This window comes from Pavona decussata, unplaced genomic scaffold (genome assembly GCF_977016875.1).
Source record: "Pavona decussata unplaced genomic scaffold, jaPavDecu1.1 SCAFFOLD_163, whole genome shotgun sequence".
Lineage (NCBI taxonomy): Eukaryota > Metazoa > Cnidaria > Anthozoa > Scleractinia > Agariciidae > Pavona > Pavona decussata.
Genome location: NW_028145574.1, coordinates 99,536 through 119,194, shown reverse-complemented (window position 1 = coordinate 119,194; position 19,659 = coordinate 99,536). Strand labels below are relative to the sequence as shown.

The 19,659-nt window shown below is 37.5% G+C and overlaps 1 protein-coding gene across 1 annotated transcript in view; it reads left to right on the top strand.

The window, feature by feature from the left end:
- Window positions 1-19,659, top strand: part of LOC146464459 (clathrin heavy chain 1-like) — a 31,111-nt gene that overhangs the window by 3,866 nt on the left and 7,586 nt on the right. Inside the window, exons 4-24 of the mRNA XM_085129757.1 lie at window positions 510-628; window positions 1,734-1,895; window positions 3,026-3,139; window positions 4,036-4,209; window positions 6,984-7,181; window positions 7,993-8,193; window positions 8,788-8,880; window positions 10,071-10,256; window positions 11,194-11,331; window positions 11,695-11,787; window positions 12,408-12,479; window positions 12,573-12,753; window positions 13,329-13,399; window positions 13,504-13,596; window positions 14,096-14,221; window positions 14,717-14,982; window positions 15,786-15,897; window positions 16,062-16,184; window positions 16,689-16,834; window positions 17,143-17,326; window positions 19,415-19,607. Coding sequence (XP_084985883.1) covers window positions 510-628; window positions 1,734-1,895; window positions 3,026-3,139; window positions 4,036-4,209; window positions 6,984-7,181; window positions 7,993-8,193; window positions 8,788-8,880; window positions 10,071-10,256; window positions 11,194-11,331; window positions 11,695-11,787; window positions 12,408-12,479; window positions 12,573-12,753; window positions 13,329-13,399; window positions 13,504-13,596; window positions 14,096-14,221; window positions 14,717-14,982; window positions 15,786-15,897; window positions 16,062-16,184; window positions 16,689-16,834; window positions 17,143-17,326; window positions 19,415-19,607 — 3,045 coding nt within the window. The remainder of the gene's footprint in view (window positions 1-509; window positions 629-1,733; window positions 1,896-3,025; window positions 3,140-4,035; window positions 4,210-6,983; window positions 7,182-7,992; window positions 8,194-8,787; window positions 8,881-10,070; window positions 10,257-11,193; window positions 11,332-11,694; window positions 11,788-12,407; window positions 12,480-12,572; window positions 12,754-13,328; window positions 13,400-13,503; window positions 13,597-14,095; window positions 14,222-14,716; window positions 14,983-15,785; window positions 15,898-16,061; window positions 16,185-16,688; window positions 16,835-17,142; window positions 17,327-19,414; window positions 19,608-19,659) is intronic.

Below are 19,659 nucleotides of genomic sequence, written 5' to 3'. Positions count from 1 at the left end.
GACAAGATATAATAGATTATATGCTGTGTATAAATTTGAAATTCAAATTGGCATAATGGTAAAAGTGAGAGGTTTACTTTTAAAAAAAGCAAAAGTTGTTATGGCTTAATGGCAACATTTTTTGTCAAACATCTTTTAACCGTACATTATCCTTTTAAAAGAAACATCTGGCTTTATTTCTTCATATACTGACTCCACACTATTTATATCATTGTCCACCATCACTGATATGATGTGTAACCAGTGATTTTCTGTCAAAGATGGGAGGAGCTTTCCCTTAATAGTGAAGGTGCTTGTTTCATACTGAAGTCCAAACAATGATTAGTTATTTTAGGGTAAACATCGATCATCCAGATAAAATATTTGATGTGTTTTACTTTATCAGTGTGATTTAACTGTACATCAGTGCATTTGTGAGTCTGTATGTTGAATTGCACACCTATTAGAATACTAATTGACTAGATGAATCCACATTCATGTGTGAACATTTTTTGTTGTTGTGCCAACAGGTGACTCTCAGCCATACAAGATGTTTGACCGTCATTCAAGTCTTGCTGGATGTCAGATAATAAATTACAGGACAAACAAAGATGCTACTTGGCTTCTTCTTATTGGCATTTCAGCTCAGGTACACAATGCCCTCAAGATAACTCTGTCAGTATCGGAGATGCTTTGAAATAGAAGCACTTGTTGAAGCTACTATTCAACTGTAGGCACTTTGCAGGTTTCAGAACTGGCTTGCACTTTCCAAACCAGTCAGAATGTGATCAAATCTCAAACAATAAGAGAGAGCAGAAGCAATTGCTGCATGGCTTTTGTATGTACTCTCTTCTTAGTTTGGTCGAAAGTTGAACTAAAACCAAATCAGCGGCGGTGAGTGTATGATTAATCTGTTTCGATACGTTTCTTTCCTCTGCATATTATTTAATACATCTGTTCATTGTTGTGAAACATGCTTAAATTTACCATATGTACACCAAATCTTTTTATCAAACTTCAAATTCCTGTTTTCCCTTCGAGGGTCACTATAATTATTGATGTTATTGATCATTGATAAGTTATGTCTCGGTTGATGCATGCTGTTGTAGTGGAGATTATATGATTACTTGCTCATGGCAAATGTCTCACTCGGTTGAAGGGCTGAGGGCATAACCTGATGCAAATGACAATTCAGATCACTTTTTGTTATTTTAGCTCAGATTCACCAGAGTTTTTGCATGTGGCCTTGAAATCCTTTGGAAAACGCTACTCCAAATTTTTATCTGTAGATGGTTTGTCCACTGCTTTGCACTTTGTTTTGTGATAAGAATAGAAATCTTGGCCACAATCATAGGTTTTCATTGCAAACAAAGCGCAACACAGCGGATAAAACATTCATCAGAGCAAAGTTTCCTGAACGAATTCAAGGCCACATGCAAAGTCTCCTTGAATCTGAGCTAAAACAACAACAACAACAAAACAATCTGAAAAGTGATTTACATCAGTTATGCTCCTCACCCCTTCAATTATTCCCAAAAGGGGAAAGTTTAATATGTAAGAAGATTTGTTGTCATTTTAGAACCAAGACAAAACTTTGGAGAGCAAGATAGGACTAAATAGCTCAAAGTTACAAAATTTGGAGTGTAAGCTGTGTGCATGCCCAGTTATTCTCAGGTCCCTGTTAGGAAGATGACATCCTTTGTTAGTACAGCAATTTATATGTGTTACATTGTGACCCTTTTTTGTCACTCTAGCAAAACCGAGTTGTAGGTGCAATGCAGCTGTACTCAACAGAGCGTAAAGTCAGTCAGCCAATCGAAGGACATGCTGCAGCGTTTATGCAGTTCAAGATAGAAGGTAATGCGCAAGAGTCCACTCTATTCAGCTTTGCTGTCAGGGGAGCTCAAGGTGGCAAGGTAAGATGGATCATACTTCTTGTTACAGTTTGACCCAGTGTGAAGCATTAAAAGCCCTTATGAGGAAAAACCATTGCCATCTTTCGACTGATGACAAGTTTTGCATTAATGTTAGTTATGCAGTATTAGAAAGCGCATGGCTTTTAGATGGCAGTTGTACAGTTGTACATAACTCTACGTTAGACTGAACTTTACCTTGTAATTAGCAACAAGATTAAGATTTCAATTAGGCGTGTATTGTGGCACAGTACAAGCATGTTAAAGGAATTTTTTGTTTAGTGTCCTAAAATATTGTGATCATTTTCATACCATCTTTTCCTTTTTTTTTTATTGGGGATCATATTTATAGAACTTTCAATAAGACGTGGCACCTGGGCAGATATTCTGTTGTGAAACATGTAATTCCTGCATTCAGCCTGATTAGCATTGTGTTGGATCAAATCCAACTATTACATTGATATAGATATGAAGAATTATTATTGGGTCTTGTGCATGATTTTGGCTCAAAACAATAGTACTAAACTTTGCAATTTTCAAAAATTCTCACTCTTGTTAATATGCCTAATTAGCCTTGATATGTAAACTACTTATTTGTTCAATTTAGTTACATACTATGACTCTGTAATAGAGCTGAAATATTATAATAACCAAAACTTGGTTTTAAAACATTGATAGCCATCCTTGGTCTTGTTTTGTTCATTTTCTAGTGGGAAGGAGCCCTCAGCTCCTTATGTTAATGGTTGTCATACCAGAGAAGCCACCTAATGTTGTTGAAAACCATTGGTTTAGAAATTACATTTGGATGAACAAAATAAAACTTGTAATTTCAATGTAGCCATCATTCCCTGTAGTTTTCTTTAACTTGTATTGTGTGGTTCCAGAAAATACTCATAGCCCGACTACCAAGGGAATTGCAAAATTCCAGAGGGGTGAGGGGTGGGGGGTCCTATGTGAAATTCCCTCCATGGGAGGGGTATGGATATTTTCTGGATATTTTTTTTTTTGCATTTACTGTGTGTTTAATGTGAATTAATATACATGTATATTTAATTGCCAAGGACTAGACAGTTGGTGAGTGCTACATGTAGTAGGTATTTTCTTCACTCTGGGTGCATTTATCTTGTTTACAGTTGCATGTAATTGAAGTTGGTACACCTGCTGCAGGGAATCAACCATTCACCAAAAAGGCAGTAGAAGTGCTTTTCCCTCCTGAAGCTCAGAATGACTTTCCTGTGGCCATGCAGGTAGGATTTGCAAATGTTGCTCTAGCTTGCTGTTTCTTTTTTGACCTTATTTGCACAGACAACAGGAAAGTGCTGTAATGTTTTTCTTGAAGTAACAGGTCAGCTTACTATTTTTCAATAATAAACGAGTTCAGAGTTTCAGTGGACAATCACAAAAATGTGTGCCCCTGGGCACAAGTCTGGATGGAAAAAAAACAACAACTTTTTCTCTGAACACACAAGTGAGAAGGCCATTTCTGACTAAGCTTTTTGAATTTTCTCTGTTTAACAAGGTCAAGAAATGAAGTGGAGAGATAGGAAAGTGAAATACATGTCATAATGTGAGAATAACATAACAGCGCAAATGTTTTGTAACACCAAAAGTCTTTCCAAAATGGAAGCAAAGGACAGATAAAGAAAGAAAAGAGAAAAGAGAATTAGGATCAAAACCTTTAACGGTTAACTTTAAAAGAAAAGGAGAAATGGTGAAAAAAATATTGACAGAAGGCGATCCACGCAAGTCGAAGTGTCTCACAACAAAACCAAAGCATGATTACTTGGCTTGCTCAATGCTTTAATCACGTAAGCCACTGAAGAAACAGTGACACTGAGGGTTAATAATATAATGTATTGGAGCAAACAACTAGCCGCAAAACAAGAGATCACAAAAATATGCTGCCGGGAAAACTTGTTTTCTTTTTTTTTTTTTTTAAATACGTTTTTTCTCGAAAAAGAAGCGCCACATTCAAGAGAAATAGATAATCTGGTAAGTTCTGTTTCTTTCCAGAAGCAATGGCAGTGCTCAAATTTTTGAATTGCACTAGTAAGCTATATCTTACACAAATGAAGGAGCTGGGATAGGGTGTTCCATATTCCATATGTCTATGGTTTATCATAGAATTTTTGATGAATTTTAGGTGAGCCAAAAACATGGAATAGTGTTCCTCATCACCAAGTATGGATATATTCATTTGTACGATGTGGAAAGTGGATCATGCATTTACATGAACCGCATCAGTGGAGATACAATATTTGTCACAGCACCTCATGAACCAACTGATGGCATTATTGGAGTGAACAGGAAGGGACAGGTAAATTCATTCATCGATACCCTATTAAGCGGCAACCTATTTAGCGACCACCCCCTGTTAAGCGGCCAGTTATCAAAGTCCTGGAACTAATGTAAGTATAATACTGTAAATAAAACCCAACGCTGAATGGCCACACTTATTTGGTGGCTGTGGCCACCTTTTTGCTGTTCCAATGTGGGTTCTATTGTTTTTGCCTCTATTAAGCGACCACCAAAAATTAAAAATCCGAATCAAATGAGCAATAAAGATTTCAGGTGCGGTGTTGTGAATTCTGTCTCAGTTGTGGCAGAATGGACTAGTGATGAAGAATTTAAGGACGGTGCCTACTATTGTTACTGCGCATACGTTCTGCGCATCGCGAGATACTCAGGTTTCCTATAGGTGGTGCCTACTAATACAGGAATATTTTTGCGCGGTTTAAAACTATACGGAGAAAGCAGAACTTACCAAATGCTTTTGGTATCTCAAAAGAAATTTGGGGGTAACCATGCATTTTTCAGAGATAATTAGGCTTCAATTTAGGAAAAAAAATCCCACACATTGCTTTATATTTTGGCGGTTTTAAGAGATACTAATGTTTAATTATCTCTGAAAAATGCGTGGTTACCCCCAATTTTCTTTTTGGATTCCAATAGGCCTTCCTAAGATCTGCTTTTCCCGCATAGTAATAAACCGCACAAAAATACTTCGGTATTAGTAGGCACCGTCCTTAACACAGGTAGTTTGGCCTTGTACTCAAAAAGCTGATAGTAGATAATAGTCCAAGTTGACAGCTGATAAAAACATTCAAACACGTTTATTATTGTCTTGAATTCAGTTGTCACTATGCTAAGTTATAATCATTTGATTTTGTGACAATAAACCCTGTAAACCACAATCAACACAAATGATGAACTGATGTAATTCACTCGTTAAAGCTCTGTTCCACTGTGCACAACAGATGTGTTTGTAGGACTTATTAAGTAACACTCTCTTTAGGTCATTTTCCTTTTTAAGCCATTTGCCAATGCAATGGTTCTTGTTGTAGTTGAGACTTTATTCCAGGATTGTATTTAGAGTAATTGTGTGATTTTTTAAGGATATTCAATTTTTGCACAAATTGTGAGTGAAACTTTGATTTTGTGAATAAGAGGCTGTATTACAGTACCGTGCAAATGTAAGTTGACAGTCCCTCGAAACTCGAACTTCGCGACTCGATCCTCAATCCTCGAAACTCGAAAGCTTTGAGTATCGAGGCTCGAGTCGAGTGCATTGAGTTTCGAGGCAGGGAAACAAAGAACTTCTCGCGTGATTAGTTTTTCACACGTCTTATCCGAGGCCACAGTTCAGTTCCTTTTTACAGGAACCAACTCAGCGAGACGGCCAACTGTGTTTGTGTGCGCACGTGTACACTCGAGCTGGAAAGAGTTAGCTCTACAAGCGTTTTCTCGGTTCCTTACCGATTACAACCGAAAGTATTGTGCGTTTTTAATCAAGGAAATGCTGTTTTGAAGTTTTATTCGAAAGATTAAAGGACAATCAAGCATAATTATGCGCAGCGTACTAGTTAGCAAGGCTAAAAGCGATCGCGCGTGTTTACATTTTCAGCTTGCATGTGAAACAGCGGCCGAAAAAGTCGCAATCTTTTAGTTTCACTTCCTTCACTGCTAAAACTGGGTTTAGTAAACAAGTAATCCAGTCATCTGTCAGAGGAGGACACGGTTACAATCAACAGTTGATAGGAAATGAAGAAAACGTGACATTGCCTTTTGAGATGATCTCGATAATGTTTATGCAAATTTGTAACACTACGCCGCAAATGTAAACATTCGCGGCGGCTTTCAAAGTCTGCTCAAAGGCAAGTGAACAGCCACGTTGAAGTTTCCCTGGTTCCTTACCGAATCTACCGTAAATGTTGTGCGTTTTTACATAAGGAAATGCTTTTTTCGAAGTTTTCATTCGAAGGATTCAAATACAAGCAAGTATAATCTTATGCAGCGAAGATATTTCAGAAGCGATCGTGTTACATTCCGCGAAAAAGCCGCAATCTTTAGTTTTAAGCTCGCTTCGTTGAGTTTGAGGTTTGATTAAAAAGAATTGGTGTAGCATATGAGAAAATTTAAGCATGTTTTAATTTCACAACGACGACGAACGGATGTGTGTTAAATAATACGCGGAAGGAAGAAACGCGCCGAAACAGATTTATCGAACACTCACTGCCGCTGATTTGAATTACTTCAACTTTCGACCAAACTAAAAAAAAAGACCACATGCAAGAGCCATGGGAAAATCGCTTTTGTTCTGTCTTATTGCTTGAGGTTCGAGAAATTAATCGTTTCCTCGAAAGCTGCCATCGAGATCCTCGTAAAATTCTTTGACCGCCTCGATACTCGATACTCGAGCCTCCAACCTCGAAACTTGATTCTCGATAGCTTCGAGGATTGAGTTTCGAGTCGAGACTGTCAACTTACGTTTGCACGGTACTGTATGTGCAACATTTGTACCATACCTCCAAATGTGTTGGCAATTAAATAAATTGCTGTTTCTACCATGCCATTTGCTTATTTCTGGGAAAACCCTGTTAAGAGGCCAATCACAGCCTATTAAGCAGGCAGTTGTTATCCCTCCCGGCGTGGCTGCTTATTAGGGGCTTTGACTATATATCTTTTTTTCTGCAACGCAATCAAAGTGACTGGAATCAAAACTTTTGTGGACATATTTGTTGATCTTTATTTGAATTGAAGGTGGGGTGATTTTTCTAATTTCCAAAATAATGATTGAAAAATATTTGGTAGGTGTTGTCAGTGAGCATTGAAGAAGACAACATAATTCCATACATCACCAATGTGCTCCAGAATCCTGATTTGGCCCTTCGCTTGGCTGTGAGAAACAATTTGGCAGGAGCTGAGGAGCTATTTGTGAGAAAGTTCAACACACTGTTTAACAACATGCAGTACTCAGAAGCAGCAAAAGTTGCTGCTAATGCACCAAAGGTACGTATTTTTTTTTTCCATTTACATCGCTAAGGCGGCAAAATCTGTAAAAAAAAAAACAAAAAAAAAAACTAAAACTAATTTTTATAATGACTTATATGTTAAATTTTATTTTATTTATTTATTTATTTATTTAATTCAATATTTATCCAGGGGCATCCAATTTAGCAGAGCTAGTTTAAATGGAGCCCTGACACAGTACAAGACAAAACATTGAAACATAAAGAAAAAAACTAGACAAATAATTAAGTTATAAAAGACAAATAATTAAGTTATAAAATAATAATAATAATAATAATAATAATAATAATAATAATAATAATAATAATAATAATAATGTAAGATGAATTAATTTATATAAATTTTTGCGTGCAAGTTACTATCCCTGTATACCTTTGTGTCAAGGAAGGAAAAGCAACTGATGGCAGGTAAACGATTGTGGCATGTGACAGTAGAGCCCTACAATGGTGTGTGAACATTGCTGTCATTGCACATGTAGATGAATCTAATCACTAGCACTTACTTACTTGATCCACCTTCTAACATGGAACATAATTAATTATATTTTCTTTTATGTCATTTATAGTCAGTGTTACCTAACCCTTTTTTATTTTATTTAGCAGTGATTCAAGGGTGTATTTATCTGTCACTGATAAGTCCATCTTGCTAATTGTTTTCACCTCAATACATTTAGTCTCAATTATCGATGTTAAGGCAGACTTACTAAGAACTTGCAGAGCCCAATCTTCCTTGGTTTCTACACAGATCAAGTTCTTCTCATGTGCTACTATTTGATTTTCCTCTTATTCAGGGTGTCCTGCGAACACCGCAGACCATCCAGAGATTTCAGCAAGTGCCATCTCAACAAGGTCAAACATCTCCCTTGCTGCAGTATTTTGGCATTTTGTTAGACCAAGGTAAACTCAACAAGTTTGAGTCCCTGGAGCTCTGTAAACCTGTCTTACAACAAGGAAGGAAACAGCTTCTTGAGAAATGGCTCAAGGAAGAAAAGGTAATTATAAAGATTATAGAGGGCTTACACACGAGTTCTTCATTTTCCACATAATTATTATCTCAGAGGTTTTTTCATTCATTCAAAAGCACCATTTCAGGATTATAGTGTATGGTTCCATGCATCTTATAACTTTTTGTTTCTTTTATTTTAGACAACTTGTAGCAAAAAAGATACGAACAGAATTCTATGGAAATGCATAGTTCCATAAGATATCCCGCCCCAAATTCCAAGTTTTTTTTATCTTACATACAGCTTTTAGATGTTACCTTTTCAGTCGCCCAGTATAGCGAATTACTTTCACACATTTTTAATTCCACAATCTGTGGGAAAGTTCCTGAACAATAGAAAAGTTATTACCTGATTGATATATATTACAAAATTACGTTCAACATCTGTCTGCATGTCCGGCACGTTGATACAGTATGTGGGCCTCTGTGATGAATATTTTAATCACCATCTTTCGATTGATGGCTTTCTTTAAGTCTGTGAAACAATATTTCACCTGAGAGGCACATGCTTTCCTAGTCAGGATTAATATTGTTATTTTTTAATCAGATTTTAGTACATTTGGTTTATTATTTTTTTTGACAGTTGGAATGCAGTGAAGAACTTGGTGATTTGGTAAAGCAAGTTGATCCAACTCTTGCCCTTTCAGTGTATCTCAGAGCAAATGTCCCAAACAAAGTAAGTTTTAAGTTGGTAGTGGTGAAGGGTTTACCTTTTAGCTTGCTTATTTATTTATTTGTTTATTTTTTGTACAATCTGACATGAAAACACATTTGCTGCAATACACCGTCCACTATGTTGGCTGTTATCCTCAGCACCGCATGTAGAACATGATGGTGACATACATATTGACCCGGCATAGTAAATTGAACGTTCAAAAATCGAACTCAATCGAACTCAATCTGTGGATTAAGTTCGATTGAGTTCGGCAATCAAATGAAATCGAACACCAGACTTTTAGTGAGTTCGATTTCCGAACAAATCGAACTCAATTCATCTGATTGAGTTCGGAAACCGAACTCAATCGAACACAATTTAATTGATTGAGTTCAATTGGCTCTGGAAAACCTATACAAAGCAAGCCCATCAAAGCAGGTTTTTCTTGTACTTTGTTACAATTGTCCGCGCTCGTTTGCAATTTGGAATGCGTGGCCTTTCTCGCCTATTTTCTTTAAAACCTTGAAAACTTCGCCATCCTTGACGTCAAATCGGCATTCCTGCTCCCAGTTGTTCAAAGAGCGGGTAACTTTATCCACTGGATAGGTCGCTATCTGCCCGATGAAATGTTTGCAAGACTTTCCCAATAGCCCCATAATTTGTGAATAGAGTAGAAGCATATGTCAAATTTAAGTATGGGATTGTGTGGAAAACTTGCCAAAAGCATTAGTTGGAGTACATCTGCACCGCTGGATAGTGACTTATCTAGTGGATAAAGTTATCCGCTCTTTGAACAACTGGGGCCTGGTAGCCTTTTTACTACACATTTGAAGCTTACAATCCACAGCGCATCTGAAGCCATTCTGCGTAATTTCTTCATTTACGAAAAACGCGTGCGCTACACTCCGGACTGAAATAACTCGAGCTTCCAAGATCTGGTTAGGGATTTTCAAAGCCTGTTTTATGCAAATCATGAGTTGGAAAATGTAACGTTCGATTGGGTTTGATTGATTTTTTTTCTTTTCGGTAAGTTCTATTTCGTTCGATTGCCGAACTCAATTGAACTCAATTGAACTCAATCCACAGATTGAGTTCGATTGAGTTCGATTGAAATTTAGTTCGATTTACTATGCCAGGATATTGAGGGTGTTCTTATTTCTGGTATTTGTTTAAAAAGTCTGGGTTTTTTTGTTTTGTTGTTGTTGTTTCAGGTGATCCAGTGTTTTGCTGAGACTGGTCAGTTCCAGAAGATTGTTTTGTATGCAAAGAAGGTTGGCTACACACCTGACTACATCTTCCTTTTGCGTAATGTAATGAGAGTCAACCCTGAGACAGGTAGTCAGTTTGCTTCCATGCTGGTACAAGATGAAGGGGAACCACTTGCTGACCTCAGCCAGGTTAGTGGAACAGGATCTGTTTGCTCAAGTTTTCGTTTGTTTTCTAAATTATGTGTGTTTGTTATGGAGGGGCTTGAGCTCATAAGGTTCACAGAGAGAAGGATGACAAAAAAAACCAAATGCAGACAAATTAAACACAAACAGGAACAAAGTATGAAGAACATGGGAAGGAACAACAACAACTTGATTTGTCCTAATTTTACATTGATTGTTTATGTTACCCGCAAATACAGTACCGGACTGAAGTAACCTTACAGGGAACGCGTTATTGGAATGTGAGGGAACACAAATACACAAATAGGAACACAAAAGGAATGTTCAGGAATGCTAAGGGAATGCTAGAAAGCTTTGCATTTTGAGAGGAATGCATTTTCAAGGCCCACAAAATCTAGTGGAACGCAGGAAGAGATGATGTTTAAAAATGGCGCATGATAATCCATATGTGCAGCAAAGAAATTCTCGAAAAAAACTAAAACAAACTCCAATCACTTTGAAAAGTGATCCTTCATAAAATTTGGTACCATTTTGTGTCCCAAAATTCATTTGGACAGTTTCCGCTTGCCAACAGTACTTTTTAGCTGAAAATGTTGTACAACGATTGGGCAACTTATCTTGTAACCAAGCTTTGGTTTGATGTGATGTATGTACTAGCTTGAAGGCTCGCTTTGTTACACATTTAAGCTGGCTTCAAACCAGAAAAGATGAATTGATTTTCATCCACAAAAACTATTTACTAGGCTTCAGAGCCACTTGGGAACCGAGCAAAGAGCCTGTGTATCCTGATATAAGTTATCACTTTTTGTGATGCCAGTTGAATTTTTGGTTGTGTATTGGAAAAATGACCCAGCAGAGGGAATCCAATGTGAGTATTTTACCAACAAAGGGAGGAAGAAGACCTATAATAAGCTAACTTGGTATGTCTGTGTAAAATTTTCAGATTGTAGATGTGTTTATGGAAACTAATCAAGTTCAGGCTTGCACATCATTTCTACTGGATGCTCTCAAAAACAACAGACCCACTGAAGGCCATTTGCAGACCAGACTGTTAGAAATGAACCTACTCACTGCACCTCAGGTAAACTCTTGTGTTGTGTAATTCAAATTTATAACATTTCATTTCTAGGCTGTTAGCCAGTAAAAACAGTAGTAAACCAGACCAAAATTGCGAACAAGCAAGTGAGGATTTGTGGTCTGGATTTTCTTCCATAGTGAAGTAATGAGACAACGGAAACTTATTTAACCACGTCATGATTCCATGTGGTTGCTTCAAATAACTTTATCTTATTTGAGAAGAAAGATAAGAACAAGCTGAACTAGGCTTAGTATGATACTGAGTAACAATGATTATTTTAAGGGGCATCTCACTAAAATCTGGGATTTGATTAAAAATAAACATTTACAGAGACTTTGAAAGGTCAATATCACTTGAAATTTTCAGGTTGCTGATGCCATTCTTGGAAATCAGATGTTTACTCATTATGACCGTGCCCACATTGCCCAGCTGTGTGAGAATGCAGGACTGTTGCAGAGGGTGAGTGTTCTTGGACAATGCCATCTCTTGTAAGATCTCTTAATCCTATCTACACAGGTGGTAGAGGGATTCTACCTGTCATGACATTTAACCTGAATAAACTTTTTTAAAATTTGAGCAACACCTTGAAACTTCAAGACGTTTCAGAACTTTATCTGGGAAGAAAATTGATGTGGTTGGTTTGTGTTTATTGCCTTTGATGTTACCATGGCAATCAATTTTCAACTGGCTTTTTTTTTTTTCCTTTTTTTTTTCCAGTAAATGGAAGATCCCGTTTTGAAATGAAGAAAAATTACTTTTTTATAAATAAATAAATAAATAAATAAATAAATAAATAAATAAATAAATAATAACTTTATTTAAGTGTCAAAGTATTTAGCACTATTGTGCTAATTTGGGACACTATAAATCAGTGAAAGGTGAAAGAAATGTACAAACTGAACCTAACATATGTTAAAAATCCCAACTGGTGTGTGGAGGCAAACCAGTTGGCTATTTACAAAGCATGGCCTTGATTTGAAAACAGGGCTACCGTGAAACTGCTGAAAATGCAGTGCAACAGTAAACAAAGGAAGGATCCTTAATCAATGTTCCTTTAAAATAAGTGATTTCTTTTGCAGGCCCTCGAGCACTACACAGACATCTTTGACATCAAAAGAGCCATTGTCCATACTCACCTCCTCAACCCTGAGGTAAAGCTTTCTGTCCTACAAATATTGCAGTTCACAACCGTTTTCTTGTTTGTAAATGTATTATTTTAAGACATGTTTATGTTTTTCCTTTAGTGGCTTGTAAACTACTTTGGCTCTCTGTCTGTGGAGGATTCCTTAGAATGCCTTCGTGCCATGCTCACCCACAACATTCGCCAAAACCTACAGATCTGTGTCCAGGTCGCCACCAAGTACCATGAACAACTCAGTACTTCTGCTCTGATTGAACTCTTTGAGTCCTTCAAGAGTTTCGAGGGTAAATCAAACACAGTATTATTTTTAACACCAGCTGTCAGCACTTAGAGTATCTTGTTCATTATAGCCATTAGCATTCAAGCTCAAAATTTTGAATTTCTGCACCTCACCATGCACAGGAGAGGTGAAAAAAAAGTTATTGTTGATGGTGAGTTTCAAGCCAGTTTGTTTGGCTTGGGAGGACACACGAGTTTCCTTTTTGCCACCTGCTGACTGACAATGCACAGAATTCTAAGCTATTTTATTATAGAGCTCCAAATATCCAGTGCACTCGCAATGATGAGGCTTTCCTTTCTTGTGCAAGCCACTCAAAAATATGCACATATAAATATGGAATCTGATTGGTTTAGAAACAAGAGGAGAAACAAAAGGCACATGGTGTGAGGTGGAGTGGAGGGTGGGATGTCAGATACATGGTGTTTATGGCCACTTTGGAAGATCTCACATTAACTAGATTACAACACAACATTTCATTTCTCATTATCCACAGTCCTTTCTGTCTATTGTTTTGTGTTTTTTCCAGTTTAACCTACATTTATTTCTAACTTTTATTCAAATCTGCATTCCTCTTTGAAGGTCTGTTCTATTTTTTGGGATCTATTGTAAACTTCAGTCAGGAAGCAGATGTTCATTTCAAGTACATTCAGGTACAGATAAATTGAGGCATAAATGTTTATTATGCAGTGAAATTGATTGACTCTTAATATTTGTGGTGAGAGCGATTCTTCATTTGTGACATTTATTGTTGCAGGCTGCTTGTAAAACCGGCCAGGTTAAGGAGGTGGAGCGTATCTGCAGAGAAAGTAACTGTTATGATCCAGAAAAAGTCAAGAACTTCCTAAAGGTAACTTTTTAGATGTAGTTAAATGCAATTTAATGGAATTGATAACAAAGGAAAAAAGTGTTGCTCCATGACCAGCGGTGTCTCTTTGGGCAGATGCGCCAGGTTTCCACATGCTCACAGAATATACGACGCTCTTGCTGCAAAGGTCAAATCAAGTGTTTGTTTGGAGGGTTTTTTGTCGCAAGGAAGGTTCTGTTTTTCCCCCTCCCTTCCCCTCCGCTGTCTTTTCCCATTTTTAACAGTCTGACGGGTGCCTGTCCTCCCTCGAGGGCCTGGGAGCTCATGGCTGTGAGATCCAACAGTTTTAGAGTTTTTAAATTGTTACCGGTCAAATGAGACCTCAAGGATATGTTTAGTTGCTCTATTATAAGACCACCATGACAGGATAATGTAGTTCTAAAATCTTTTTCAACAGGGTAGTTCTTATTGATATTTTGTATTTCTACTCCTTGTATTTTGCTTATGTTTTTATTGTATCATTTTTGTTTCCTTGCTTTAGGAAGCTAAGCTGACTGATCAATTGCCGCTGATCATTGTGTGTGATAGATTTGACTTTGTGCATGACTTGGTTTTGTATTTGTATCGTAACAATCTTCAGAAGTACATTGAGATTTATGTACAAAAGGTAAGATTGATTATTTGTGGTGTGCAAAGCTGTGACATGGTGTAGTTCCAGAAATATCCATGTTCCCACCCCCCTTGCAATAAGTTGGAATTTGCAGAGGGGTTGCGGGGTGGGGGCTCAAAGCCCACCGCATATGTATTATGTATATTTCATCACAAGAAAAAAAAATACAGAGATAAAAAAAATGACAAACTATACATCAATAGGAGAAACTAAATAGTAATAAAAATCTAACATTACTGGATTTGATAAAACATAGTTACCTTCTTTCTTCACCAACTCACAGCTTCAATAATTACAACTCAATAATTATTCATGAGCCCAAAAGCCAATACAAATTGCTAAAGTTGTTTTATGCATGACATTTGATAATACCTCTATGAAAACCAAAAATATCAGACATGCCACACATGAAGGCAGCATTTCATTGGTTAATACACAAACTATTTCTTATTGATTGTTATTGTAGGACAATCAGGCTTGTTTTCTTTGTAGGTGAATCCGTCCCGTCTGCCAGTGGTAGTTGGAGGCTTGTTAGATGTCGACTGCTCAGAGGATATCATCAAAAGCCTCATGATGGCTGTACGAGGCCAGTTTTCAACTGATGAACTTGTTGAAGAAGTTGAGAAAAGAAATCGGCTAAAACTTCTGCTGCCCTGGCTGGAGGCCAAGATTCATGATGGCTCTGAGGAACCAGCAACTCATAATGCCCTGGCTAAGATTTACATTGATGCTAACAACAATCCAGAACGATTCCTTAGGTTTGTATTTGTGTTCAACGATAGGAGAATGTGAACTACTTGTGTTGTTGTTTTTTCTTTTTTCGGAAGTCATTCCTGTGGGTTTTATGATGTCCCACAGGTATCGACCGTGATGCCATATGATTTCAGGGTTTGGACTCCATCTTGTAGTGGCTGGGTGGCTGGCACAGATGGCCTCGATCTCATGTTTGTAGCATGATGTCGAGACTTATTTCTGTGAGCCTACTTGGTGACATTATAATAAGCGCATCTGAGCAGAGAAAAGAGTGCAGGCTCAGAGCTTGCTAATTCATGTGCTTCCAGATTTCTTCTACATTTTTTTGCTTTTTTCCCAAGGCAAGTGAAGTTGTGTTGATTTATTTGAACTATCGGTAGCGAATGTGATTGAATCTACTTATCAGAACGTCAGAAAGCTGTGTAGTGGTGTGTTTTCTAGGAACAGACGCTGCAATTTGCCCCGGCAACAACACCAAGTTGCAACTCAGCTGCTTTTCACAGGAGGTTCGACTTCTCAGCTCCTTTTCACAGGAGGTTCGACTTCTCTCTGCATACAGAGTTGTGACACTAGACCAATATATTTACCTTCGGCTATTGAACATTGAGCATTGAATCTTTGATTATTACCAGTTTACCTTGGGTCTTCATTCCAGAAGTAGCCCATTTGTAAATAAAAGTCATATTTATAGGCAAATGAATTAGCTTGAAACCATTGTAAAGGACAACCAGGCACTATTCACTTCCTAAATGGAAGGGGAGGGGTAAATACACTTATCAGTTGTGAAAAATAACATTTTATCTTCCAGGGAAAACCCTTATTATGACAGCAAAGTGGTAGGCAAGTACTGCGAGAAGAGAGATCCACATTTAGCATGTATTGCCTATGAAAGAGGGCAGTGTGACGCAGAGCTCATAAAGGTACAGTGTAATTGAATGTAATAATCTGAAGTCTTGTGGGCCAAACACAACTAAATGTTGATCTTCCATATAGCAGAACTTAGAATGCTTAATGGATACTGGCACTTCAAGTTTAAGAGAACTTACTAACACAAATTGTAACCATTTCCTTATACTTTATAAAGGTTTGTAACGAGAACTCACTGTTTAAAAGCCTGGCAAGATACCTGGTCCGGAGGAGAGACCCAGATCTTTGGGCAGAAGTATTGCAGGAGACAAACCAGTTCCGCCGACAGCTTATTGATCAGGTGAAGACAATAGCTTGTCAAAACATGTAGTTCAGTCTTTTGTTTATGTGTGGGCATGTGTACTATTATTGGGGGGGGGGGGGGGGTTGCTTGTTTGTTTGATTTTGTCAAAGTAAACGTTTTTGTACATTGTACAACTCATGAAATGGCTACCTTATCGTGCAGTTGCAAAGAAAATCTATACTCCCCCCTCCCACAGGGAATTTCAGCTTAGCTTCATACTTTGCCTCAAAAATTTTGACTTTAGAGACCCCTGTCCCCCTAGGCATTTCCGATGACCTTCCATGGGGTGAGTATCGTTTTTGTCTGGAACTGCACAATTTAGTCAAACTTGGAACGAATTGACTATTCAGCGGGAAAGCATTTAAAATCACTTGCATGCAGCTTGTAATAATAATTACATGTTTTTTGGTTCTTGACCATTTGAGAGATTTATTGTTTTTCCTTAGTTTGTTGTGAATGTTTTTCAATGATTGTACTAATGTGCTGTATTATTTTTCAAAGGTTGTACAAACAGCTCTGTCTGAGACTCAGGATCCTGAAGACGTCTCTTGCACTGTCAAAGCTTTCATGACAGCTGATCTGCCCAATGAGCTCATTGAACTTCTTGAAAAGATTGTCCTAGAAAACTCTGTGTTCAGTGACCATAGGTACAAAACAATTTTTCTGTTTTATTAACATAACATTCTTGTATATGTAGAGTATGTAAGGCTGGTAGTAAGGGCTTGGTTGATGGATTTTCTTTGGCTCCTATTTGTTTGAGCCTCAGCTACTCTGACACAAAAACAAGGACTTGACACAGCACTAAAAAAATAAATAAATAAATTTTGCATTCATGAAGTTCATGCTTTGTTAATGGTTTTTTCTCCACCTACTGGAAAAGCTTGTAGAATTTGTGTATGTTCATGTAGTTATGTATCACTGTATATATTTACATAACCCTCTCTTTATCATCCAGAAATCTGCAAAACTTGCTGATTTTGACAGCTATCAAGGCTGATCGAACACGTGTAATGGAATACATCACTCGTCTGGACAATTACGATGCCCCTGATATTGCTAGCATAGCCATTGGAAGTGAGCTTTATGAAGAAGCTTTTGCTATCTTCAAGAAATTTGATGTGAACACATCTGCCATACAGGTACACTGTATTTAGGTTTTGAAAAAAACTTAAATATGATTATTTCCAAGGAAAAATAAATATAAAGCAGTTATTAGAAATTTGAAGAAAGCTGTGAGTTGAATTCTGGTCAAAACCTAAACATTTTAATAAGGCTTTTACCGAACGGTAAAATGCGCTTAATGGAAGGTGACGCCTTAGGGGTGGTAGGTCACGCAATGTTGTGTCGACCCCAGACAACAATGTATACACGAAAGCCTCATTCATAAATGAATACTCTCTATTCAGTAGGGTTAGGATAAAAGCCTTTCATGGCTAGGAAATTGTACCAATATGTTGCACAATTGTCTAGAAATGAATCTTACCTTTGCTGGGATTGGTTCTCGTTTTGTAAAGCCCTATTGATGGCTAGTAGTTTGCCACGTTGTGTCTTTTAGTTTACAGTACATTTGTACCTATTGGCCGAACTTTGAGTCACTGTCTCGCTATAAAAGCGTCAGAACACTATCCCAGGGCATTATCCTGGCAGTATTGCACGAACGCAAACACGTTTAAAAATTTTGTTTACCCACCCTCCCTCCCTTTGGAGGAGGATTGTTATATATTCATTAAACTTGGGGTCACTCCTTGTGGTTCGGTTAAGTCTGCGTTGCGACTTCCCTCAAGCTCTTGGCATTGCTCGTATCTTGCCATCTCATACCTTTGCCTTTATCTTGTCCGATCCAGCCCGTATGGTGCTGGGGAGATAAGAAAGGCTCTGCCAATACTCTTGTCCTACCCCACGTTAGTGGGGAGGTAAGTGAGGCTTACGTTTGTTTTGCGCACATAACCCGAAGTCGTATTAACCTGCCACGGGGATGTATCCCCCAATTACGCCACCTTGTTGTCTGTTTACTTTGTCTCAATACTGTTATCTAGCTGCATGCTTTGTTAAACAATAATAATTTAAAGTATATGCGGAATAGTGACATTAAAGGGAAATATCACCTAGGACATTTGCAAGTGGAAAATAGATGCTTTTTGTATTAGTGATCGCATAAATGTGTTTTAGATAGTGAAAATTTACTCAGCATTTTTTAGAAGGTATGATCTGCTTGAAACTTAGGGGAGAAGGTTCTGTTCCTCCTTCCTTTCCGCATCAAATATTTAGCTAAAGAATTATTGCAGTTGAAGCTTTTTTTACATTTATACCTTCAGAGGTGTCTCGCGTCCAAGCGATGTAGCATGTCCAGTTTGAACTGTAGGTACCTACACCCTTATATCAAATTAAAGCTTATAGAGCTGGCTATCAAACTAAACCAAGAAATTTGAAATAAAATGAATAGCCGAATTTTTTGCGCTGTTTTCTCGAATCAATTTTTTCACTTGGACGAGCCACTTCAAAGAGCTAAAACTCAAAGGGAATTTGTTCGTTTGCCTTCAAATTTCGACTGTAGCTAGTTTAACATATAAACAACAAAAACGTGTCTGCAAATTTTTTCTTTTGAAATATTTTTCATCCTATTTCAAAAATGTTCTGTAACTTCTCATTGTGATTAAATATGGCAAAACACAGACACCTTTTTTTAGCGCTTTGGGTCCAGAAACTGAGGAGCAAATTATCTTAGCGAAAAACAAAATTTGCTTTGACTAGTAGTTTTAAAAAGGTGATTCGGACGCTCGCATTTAGAGGTCATGAAAAATTTGACAATTCATTTTATTTCAAAATTATTGGTATAGTTTGATAGCCAGCTCTGTAAGCTATAATTTGATATAGGAGTTTAGGTATCTACAGTTTAAACTGGATGCACTTCATTGCTTGGACGCGAGACACCTCTGAAGGTATAGGGTATCCTTAATGCCCCTAAAACAACATGGCAGCTTTTTTTTTTTTTTTGGAGGGGGGGGTCTTCTGCTTAAGTTACTCTTTGGATGCCTTGTTGTAGGTTGAGCACGTGAAGAAAGTAATTGTGTTTTCTTGAACAACAGAATCTGAGAACTTGCGGTTGTACAATTGCCTTTGTTTGTGTTAATTGGAACATTGCTTCTGTCATAAATATTCAAGAGACCTTTTGTTTGGCCACTTTTTGACTGATGAAAGCATTAATTGTGGGGTTTTGTTTGTACTAGGTCTTGATAGAAAATGTTCAAAACTTGGACCGTGCATATGAGTTTGCTGAGCGATGTAATGAAGCAGCAGTGTGGAGTTTATTGGCCAAAGCTCAGTTACAAAAGAACATGGTAAAGGAAGCTATTGATAGCTTTATCAAAGCTGATGACCCCTCGGCATATTCAGAGGTTGTTGAAGTTGCAAACAGAGAAGGTACATAAATGCTGTACATTCATAAGTGAAAAGCTAAAATCAGTAACAAATC